Below are 10,171 nucleotides of genomic sequence, written 5' to 3' on the forward strand. Positions count from 1 at the left end.
TACTGTGAAAAAACATAATGCCAAAAATGAAATACTGCCCAACCCTGATTAATGCATGCCAGTTTTCCATGTTTCCTGTCTCTAAAATCTCCTGTAAGACAGTGATGAAGGAGGGACTGATAATGTGAGAAAGCAAACCCAATGCAAATTTTGAAAATTATGCAATTTGATTTTGTAGTGATCGCAATACATTTTCAAAGAGTTACATTTTGTATCTGCCTCTACAGACATAGCAGCCCCCTCCTTACCTGTATCATGTGGTAAAGTATTATTTGATGACTACACAATACAGGCAGGACCTAATTTATATCGGAGTAAGGTGAAACTCTTTGCTGTGCAGAATGATTATTCTATGCAAAAGTAGGTCATCAACATCCATGTATAGTATTTCCTCAGCTGAGCAGCATTCCAGCCACACAGCATGGACGCACTGAATACATGGCATGTTGGTGCTTACTGAAGTGGATGAACGAGACCACCACAAGGTGTGTGTGACATGCTCCAGTGTGGCTCACAATAAGACAGTATATCCTATACACTGCAGAGGTAACCCTATCTGTCAATCAATGTGTGCAGAGATAAAGGAAGCCTGCTGCTGAGTCATTCGATCATCCTCAGAAATGACATGTCCGGTCTTCTTTCATTTAACCGTGAATGGAAAAGAAGACTGGACATGTCACATAGTTCCTCCTTACTCCAGATATTCTGTGTCCGACACTTAATGTGACTGTATAGAGGAGAGATTCCCGCACCACAACCAACAGTTGTTGTGACCATCTCCCTCTTCTCTTATTGAGCTGATTTGAGGTTCAGTTTAATGCAAAGCAGGAATGTTCTTCCATACAGTGTAATGTGCAAATTACAACCCAACACAAGGACAGAACTTTATCCATCCTTTAGCAGACTGGTTAGAAAATACCTCTTTGCTGTGCTGAAGGATCAGAGAGGAATAAAGAAGATAAAAAAGTTAACAGCTGACATTGAAAAAGTTAGAACTAGCTGAGCAAAATCAAACTGACAAAGAAAACTGCCTGAAATAATAACTACAGTCGAATCAGAGTGAAATGAATCATTGAGACCTGACCTGGAGGCAGAATTTTAATCAAACTATAGTTGTATGATATAGACCTTTCAAACCCACTTACTTGCTTGCCAGATGAACCTTGGGCGTGACCCCAAATTCTCCAAAAAGGGTGACAAACACATTAGCATCTGTCCCAGCTCCCTTTACATCACCAGTGACACTGACCACCTCATACACTGAAACAGAGAGGAAGTAGGATTAGAAAGAGCGTGAGGAAGATAAGAAATGCACTATTCTGTTTATGATGTGAAAAAAATCTCATACAAGAAACACTAAGAACTAGTTTGGGTTAAAAAAGAACCTACCTGATTGCATTAGGGCTTCACCATTTACGTGTTAATCACATCATGATTAAGGTACAAAATTAATGTTTTAATTTTTTTTATCCCATACTATTACTTCTTTAAATAATCACTGCTATATCATCTTTTGAATCTAATGCAACAAAAGGGGGGCTCATCTCATAGGTGGCTGGTAAGCAACTGGTAAGAATTGCTGTACATTATTAATATTATGGACTAAAAAACTGTTTGTTTTTTATACTTTATTTTTATTTATTTTTATTTTGGAAAACAATTATAGTACAATACATAAACACACAAACAGTTTCAAGGGCATTTCTAGTATGCGAGTCCTCCCTCTTTGTCATTTCGAAACAGTTCAGTTATTTGTTGTTCTCACTTTCCGTGTATGTGGTCCCTTTCCTCCAGTTTTTGTCGTGCGTACGTCCTCTGAGCTTTAGTTGGTATGTCAGCTTTTTCATTACATAGATATCCTGAATGATTTCAAACCAGTGCTCTTTCTTCGGGGGTTCCGCTTTGTACCAGTTTCTGGTTATAGCTTTTTTACTGGCTTTGAGTAAAATTTTAATCAGATACCTGTCCTTTCCTTGAACTGTCTCTTCAATGTTTCCCAAGTATATGACAACACTAAAAACTATTTTTGAATGCAAAGTAATATAATACTATATATGGCATTAAAACTGTATTAATTGCGATTAACTATATTCTACAATTCGATTGGGATTAAGAAATTAATTATTCGACAGCCCTAGTTTCAATTGATCAATTTTGGGGCCTCTTTTATAGCATTTGTGCTACTCCATTGTTGTATTTTACAGAAATGTTACCTTTTGTATCACTGCTATGCTGATGGCACTTCTTTTTTTTTTAACAAAGAGTTCAATCCTACCAGTTTCTTCTCACCGAAAAATATTTTACTGTTTAAATGGCATCAAATGCTGCATGCATGTTTTTTTCCAGTTACAGAAAGCGCAACATACCTTATCATGTTGGGCTATCCTAAGTCTGTCACCAGTTACAGGGATACATTTGGGTGGCTGTCCCGTTCTATTTTTGTTGTTTTTTTTCTCATTATTTTGGGGCTCTGTATGCCTTGAGAGCATAGGGTAGTGGATTTTGTCAAAAGCTGTGAAGAAAGTGTTGGTTAGAGTGTTGGAGCTAATTCTGTTCGGGCACTGGATCCAACCACTGCGCCAAAACACTGCCCCCAGTGACACATTTTTAAGCAAATTAAAAAAACAACTTGTTTTCACTTGCATTTACTACATTAAGATGGTTCCTCATGAATTACTCCTGGCTTTAAACAACTCTGATGAATTATGTAGAGCTGTATGCTGGCAGATTCTAAACTGCCAGAATTGTCTGTAAAGCACTTTGGGTCAATACCTGTTTAAATGAGCCATTTTATTAAAGAGACTTGGCTTGACTCATAGGAAATGAATAGTTAGAGGTCAAAGACAGTCTCATTTAAAAAAGCAAAGCATTGAATAAAAGGACAGTCACAAAGCCACATCCTCAGACAGTGCCAAATAATCTAGAAACATCAGGGAGCATTATGTTTCCTTCCACATATGTTTGCCAGGGAATTCAATGCGGCGAATCTGCAGTGAATCCATGTCTGGTTTGATACAGCAGCCAAGCATCTCTCACGTTTCACAAATGTGTCTCCTTGTCTGACCAAGCCACTGAGTTGATGGGAAGGTAAACAGGATGAAAACGGAGCAGTCTGTGTCATTTAAATGATGTGTATGAAGACAGTTAAGAGAAGAGAGAACATCACATATCTATCATCTTTCTGATGTGTCAACAATAACTGAACATGTAGAAACTTTTGTGGTATAGCTGTTGCAATGGATTGCATTTCATTTCACACGTAGTCATAATGTTGGGGCTGACCGGTGTATATCCACGTGTATTCCATGTAGTCTACATCACACCTTGTGTCGCCATGGTGCTTTTCAGATGCTGTTTTGTGCAGGTACACTGAGGGAAAAAAGGCCTGAGAATTGCTTTCAGTGTGTAAGAGTGTGCAGTTGGCCAACAAAATCTCTAACATGAAAAATGAACTAATTGGGCAATGATTAGCCCTTATGATCCCTGCACTATGCACTACAAATGATGCTCAATCAAAGTGAAATTTGGCCTAACTTCAAAATCAAGCAATGTCAGAAGCGGTTGAATTTGCACAGTGCATTCATGGTCTAAAGCATGACTTTTTAGTAGTTTTTTTTCTGCTTATTTGTAACAGTTAAGTACTCTGAAACAGGAAACACAGTTAACCATTGTGTACCCATACAGCTGCCAGCACAGCTTTTAATCTAAGCTGGAATCTGTCCAACTTGGCATCGTTGAGTCCTTCCTTTTGGACTTCATTCATACATACTATGCTTCATACATTTTTTGCCAAACAGGATACCCCTTTGTCCAATAATACTGTGCTGTGATTGGTCAGGAAGCCCACAGGAAAAAAATACTTCATGTCACATACTTAACCAACTGTAAAAGTGGTTCTCCCTTTGGAACCCTATCCATGACAGTTTGATTAAACTCACTGATCAGTTATGGCTCCTAAACCTAACCAGGTAAATGGTTAACAGATCTTGGTTTGGGTTTTAAAACAACTTCAACATGGAAAACTTCAATGCAATTAGTATCAGACAAATACAGCACAGTAGTACTACCCAATCTACTGTAACAGGTCCACTGCCATCATGTTAGTTTTGCAAAGGTGGGAATCTATAACGTGTTATCAGCTTCAAATAGAAAGGGTTAGAGGAATCTTTTTAGATCAGTAGAGGCCTTAGTGGACCTGGTGTGTTGTCGCTTTGAACATCCCTCATTGTCAGCAGACTTCTTGAGTTACTTGCCACTAAGTCTGCCAATCAGCAAGGGCAGCAAAGTCCATCCATTTGGATTGGATTCAGCTTTGGCTTTCTAAGACAGTCACAAGAAAACTATGCGTGTTCCCATTGTTAACTTCAAATATATGCAATATTGTCTGTATATCTACTTCTTTTTGTGAGCCAGTTTTCACTCAACCTTTGTCAACATAATTCCAGTAAGTAGGCAATGACTCATCCTTTTTTCATTTCTGAGAATCATTACTCAGACTCGGGTTCCGAATTTGTTTTTTAAGACAGGATTCTGAAAGTCCAACCCTTCGAACATCCCGTGTTGGAGTTACAGTGACAGTATTAAATGTTGAGCTGGAGATTAGTCACTGAATGCCTGCTGCCTGATACACAACAGCTTGGTATATGTGGAAGTAATTCTATAGCGCTGCTGCATCATGGTATGTAAATGAAAACTCCTCTCTCCGGTTATGTAAGGTAAACTGGGGACTGAGACTATAGGGCATTTCAGAGAGAAACAACAGGGAGAGACAAATCGATGTCCTCTCTGAGCAGGGGTAGGAGCAGCTTGACAGGTTTTTCCATAGGGTAAAAGGCAAATGACTGACTCAATCAATGCAGAAAGGAAGTGAAAGTAAAGAATAAATGCAACAAGGGAAATGTCAAAGAAATACAGATAGAAGACTGACAGATAACCTAAAATCCTTCAGTAGAGGAAGAAGGAGGCAGAGACCTGATAAAGAGCAATTTGACCAAAGTCATGGATACCTAATTAACAGCGAGCAGAGCCATTAGAACCAGATTAAGGAGAAAGAGAGACACCTGATAAAATCAGATACACAGTGGCCTGGTAAAACTGAGTCGAGTTGATAATCTCACTGGAGTGTTGGAGAACTGTGAGAGTCAGTGTGGTAAGATAGATGCACCCAGGCATTGCAGGTACTGATGCTACATAATGATGCTAACTGTTCCTTTCATAATATAGTCAAAGATCAGGAGCTGAAAGCACATTAACTTTGAACATTTACTCTATGGTAGCAATTACCAGGCAGTGGAAGTGCTGGCAGATACAGTGAAATTTCACATCTTCAGAACTCGCTCTGTCAACATAATGGGGGACAGGGGATGGAAAAGCTTTTAAGTTCAGATGTTTATGCATTTATGTGCAATTTTCTCATCCAATCCACCTTTCAAACTGCTAAGTGCTCCTTTTTGTCAGAAGTCTTCTTTGGAAATTGCTTTCATGTACTGATTAGTTTGTTTTGCCAAATATGTTTAAGAAGAAAAACTTCGTTCACAGAAACCAAGGTTGGCATGGACAGTGTGGTTGGATTTTTAACTCCAAACTGAGTTAACTTTCATTTGTGATGAATGTTTTTTGAGTACCCCTACAGCTAGCATGACTGTGATTAGATCTGTCACAGTTGATGTTGTTAAATTCTCAAATTGACCAACATTTCATCATGCTTTACAATTAATACAACTAAATACTGCTTACATTAAGGACATTTAGATAATGGTAAGCAACTATTGAGTGGTTCAATTTGGATGTATGTTATCCTAAATAAGAAGCTTAATAGATAATGTTTATATATGGTAACTTAAGCCTTAACTATTACATTTTCCATGACCTGACAAAGTATTTTTGGTAACATCTGCCCAGTTAGCAAGGACGGTAGTCTCCACAGGGCATTAGTTTAGTTCTAACCAAGTGGCAACCCCCGGCCGCTAGAATTGAAGCCAATGCGGAAGTGTTTAAAACTGCAGTTTCTCGAGTGTCCACTTGAGGCTGGCTCTGGAAGTACCGGAAACACACACCAATTAAAAAGAGCCGATCTTTACAGCAGAGATAAAATTGTTTACAGCCTGGTACAAAACTTAGTTTAGTTTAATTAGCTAATTTCTCAATCGGCACATACTGTATGGAGGGTGAATTTTTTTCATAATGCAGCAGTTTCAAATATATTAAGATTACGAGTTTTACATTATGAGAGGCACAGCTGTCTTGACTGACAGGTGGGAACACTGTAGCTGATGGCGAGGAGGCTCAAATCCCGCCTCTTTACCTCACATTACCTTGACAGAAGTAAGGATGAGTTCGGTTGAGTTCAACATTTCCAATATGGCTCCTGCTGATGATTGGCTTCAAAACAGTGTTTCAGAAACAGATGGGTGACGTCACGGATACTACGTCCATTATTTATACAGTTCTAACAAGGGGAGGCGGCCTCAGCTTTCAATTGGCTAAATCCCCCCAAAAGGAACCACAAATTACTAACTATATGCAATGTATTATTCTGAAATAGCTATTCCCAGTTTGTAGTAGCTTGGACGTTGCTGTTGTCTTATGCCGCAAAAACAATGGTAACATGATCAATTTGATCTGAAATAGTCAGCCAATGGCATGCACATTTAAAACATTGCGTGAGTCTGTGTGTCAGATCCTATTGGTACAACCGGGTTATTTTTGGTTGGCAACCATCAATTTGCCAAACACCTCATCTTCTTTTTGGTTTCTTTTACCTAGGAGACCCCTGTTTCTGTCACCTATGAAACCAAAAGTCTTCGCAAGGTACTGTCTCAGCCCAGTCTTTGACCTTTTTCTCAAACTAAAAAAGTAGCTCTGGTGCCAGTCATCTAGAGTTGTATTCACACAAATACAAAACTAAAAAGTTCCCTAGATTTGTGAACATAAACAGGCTAAATGTCCACCCCTTCTTGGGCTTCTGTCGTGCCAACTCCCTAGTTTAAAGTCCACGAGAAGTCGCCAATTAGAGGACACAGCAGGAAAATCCACTGTAAGTGAAAAGCAGGGGTCTGAGTTGATGACATTTAAACCATTTTAAAAGCAAAGATGCTTGCACATCTGTCTCTTAGCATGTGGCACTGATAGGTGTAGATCTTGGTTGCCTCATCCAAAGACAGCAAGAGCTCCTCAACATTTTTTAATATTTTAGGGAGGCATATGTGAAAGGAGCTTGGGTCACAGTAGTTCTTAGGTGTATCCAGTCAGGCTTGGTTGAAGTTATTGAAGAGGTTTTGCATCTTATGCAAAAGTTTTTTTTTTCTGAAAGGCTTTACAAATTGCAATTGTTTCACAAAGTGTCTAACATAGTAGGGGCAATGAAACAATTGCTCTTTGGTTAAGTTCATGCACCAATTTTCAAATGATATAGCCTTGTATACATTTTCATTAGATAGCAACCAAACCTAATTCCAAGACAGCAGATTGGAACAAAAACAAGTTTGAGGGGACAGAAAGAAAAAAAATGGGGAACAAATATTTGCTTGTCTTTCAGTGTCAAACAGTAGCCAAGATTTGAATTGTTCAATTAGGGACTTTTTTTTTCTTATCCGATGGAGCCCCTGTGGTCTCCCTCTGCATTATCTTAGTCCTGCTGGTCTCTTTCGCTTGGTTTGATCCCCTGGCTCCTGGCCTTATTTATGGTTCTCCCTGCTCCTGAGTCTGGGACTGAACCCAGCACCTGTCTACCCCTCTAGCTTCTGTTTGGCTCCATTCATGTAGAACATAACTGAGCTTTCACCCAGGAACAATCACAGTGGGCTTTCCCAGATAGCTATTGATCACAGATGAAGGGTACTGAAGGACCTGAATTTAGGATTTGACCACATATCTGAATTTGAACACAATGTTAAAACCTTACCCTTCTTTTTAAAGTACTCGTCCTCATATCCATCAGATGAGTCTGTGTGATATCCCAGTAGTTCATTCTGGTAGATCACAGCATAGTCCACCTGTTTATTTTTTGATTTTTTCCCCTTTTTCTTTTTATCTTCATCACTGTCTGCTGACCCCTTCTTTGCCTTCTTCTTCTTCTTCTTTTTTGAGTCCTCCTCCTCTTCCTGATCCTCAATCAAAGGCTCCTCTTCATCATCATTGTGAGACTTCTTCTTCTTCTTGCCATCTTTCGACTTCTTCTCCTTGGATGTCATCTCCTCTTCTCCCTCTGGATTTTCTGTGGAGGATTTTTTCTTCTTTTTCTTTTTCTCCTCCTTTGCCCCCTCAGTCACTTCCTCTTTGAGTTTCTCTGAGTTCTCCTTTTTGGAATTGGTCTCGGGGTCATTATTGTTCTGCTCACCCTCCTCAGCATCATTTTCAATCACAGCACCAGCTTCAGCATCCACATCTTGCCTCTTTTTCTTCTTCTTCTCTTTATCTTTTTCACCCTCTTTCTTATTCTTCTCTTTCTCTGGGGCCTCCTGATTGTCAGAGCCTTCGGCACTCTTATGTTTCTTCCGGCTCTTCTCCCCTTTTGAGCTGTCCCCATGTGTCACACCTTTGCTCCTCTCCTTTAACTTTGGCTCTGTTTCCTCTACCTCGTCATCAACTTCTTCGGTTTCTTCTGAAGCTGTGGATTTTTTCTGTTTTGACGGCATCTTTTATTCATCCACTTCCCTGGCCTTTAGTTTCGTAAGTGCTGTCTTGAGTTTCTAATAGTGTAAGACAATTCATTTGACCCTTGTCTTCACAGAATTTTAGGGATGCTGAGGTGGAGAGCCGTCTGGGTGTGTGAAGCTGCAGGTAAACAGATTGAGGACATGCAGAGGCAGTGATGGCTGCCTAGATGCCTCCCACCTGAGCAGTATATATGACCATACAACCAAACAACACACAACTCATGAAAAATTACTGTCATCTCAGCACTCACGTGACCCACAGGAGAAAGCCCTGTGAAAAAGGAGCCTTGCACAGAGAACTTATCCTCTCTGCCACAGCACTCTTCATTATTCATGGTGTTAGGATCGCTTTACGGGCCGGGGGTGTCTCGCTTTTACCTGCAGTCACACGCATGCAAACCGTTAGACACACACCAAAACACATAAACACACACATACACAAACTCTCCCTTACATTTCCTTTTTGTTTGTTTCGTGATAACTTAAAGCTGGGGCTGGTAATCAGATTTAAATGCACTTTTTGTTATACTGGTTGAAATGATTTTTCTGTCCCGATGGCAATCAATACATAATGTGTTCTTAAAAAAGAGTGCAAAAAAGACGCTATATACAGCCGGAGTAAACCTGGGAAAACACCAACCAATCCCTGCCATCAGGAGCCAATTTATGAAACCAATCAAATCCCATCCTGCCGTTCTGCCCGCCTCCTGCGCGTACATTTCATGTTTGTTTGTGTTTTTAACTTTCACTATGATAATGTTTTGGTGTTTTCTTACCGCTGAGTGAGACATGAGTTGACATAGTTAAAAACACAAATGATGTGCTGATTCTGTTATGGCAACTTTTCAACGTGACTTCCGGGTCCAATTAAAAGAGGTGTGAATCATTCAGAAAACACTCTGAATAACTGTTTTTCTGTAGATAAATTAGTTAAATGTGTTTTTTCCTGTTTCACCGCCTTACAAAAAATATTTGTAAGGCTATTGAGAGTTTGACACCATCTGAAAGTGTACAATTTAATGTAACTAGCACTCTAAAAGTGTTTCATTCATTCTATAATTTCTCCTCCATTACAATTAAAAACAAAACTTACTCAAGAGATCTGTAATATGAATAAGTTGTAGACAATTCATGAACCCTACTGTGCAATAACGTATCTCTACTTTTCTTATACCGGGCTTTTGTACATAACTTTTAATTCTTAAATACTATGAAGATTTTTTTTAATACTTGCTTTATTTCTTTAATGCCTATATATTGCGTACAACAGGAACTGTAACAAACAGATTTTCCCACATGGATAAATGAAGTATTTTTGAAGTTGCTAAATCTCTAAGATCTTCTCATTTATTGGATTTACCATTCACAATTCAGCAAATTTCAAGTTATTTTAAATGTACATTATAGTCACTGTGGCTGTATTGCTTGAAAAACACAAAGTCGAATCTTAGATTAGATTTAAAAAGTTAAGTTACTTGTCAAGCATAGTTTTAATAATGCCGTTAACAATTTTA

The 10,171-nt window shown here is 39.0% G+C and overlaps 1 protein-coding gene across 1 annotated transcript in view; it reads right to left on the reverse strand.

Annotated features, from left to right (window-relative positions):
- LOC117830775 (lipoxygenase homology domain-containing protein 1-like) overlaps positions 1-8,636 on the reverse strand; it is a 41,607-nt gene extending 32,971 nt beyond the window's left edge. The window contains exons 1-2 of the mRNA XM_034709044.1: positions 7,904-8,636; positions 1,146-1,260 (exon numbers count right to left, since the gene is read on the reverse strand). Coding sequence (XP_034564935.1) covers positions 1,146-1,260; positions 7,904-8,636 — 848 coding nt within the window. The remainder of the gene's footprint in view (positions 1-1,145; positions 1,261-7,903) is intronic.
- Positions 8,637-10,171: the final 1,535 nt, after the last annotated feature.

This window comes from Notolabrus celidotus, chromosome 19 (genome assembly GCF_009762535.1).
Source record: "Notolabrus celidotus isolate fNotCel1 chromosome 19, fNotCel1.pri, whole genome shotgun sequence".
Classification (NCBI taxonomy): Eukaryota; Metazoa; Chordata; class Actinopteri; order Labriformes; family Labridae; genus Notolabrus; species Notolabrus celidotus.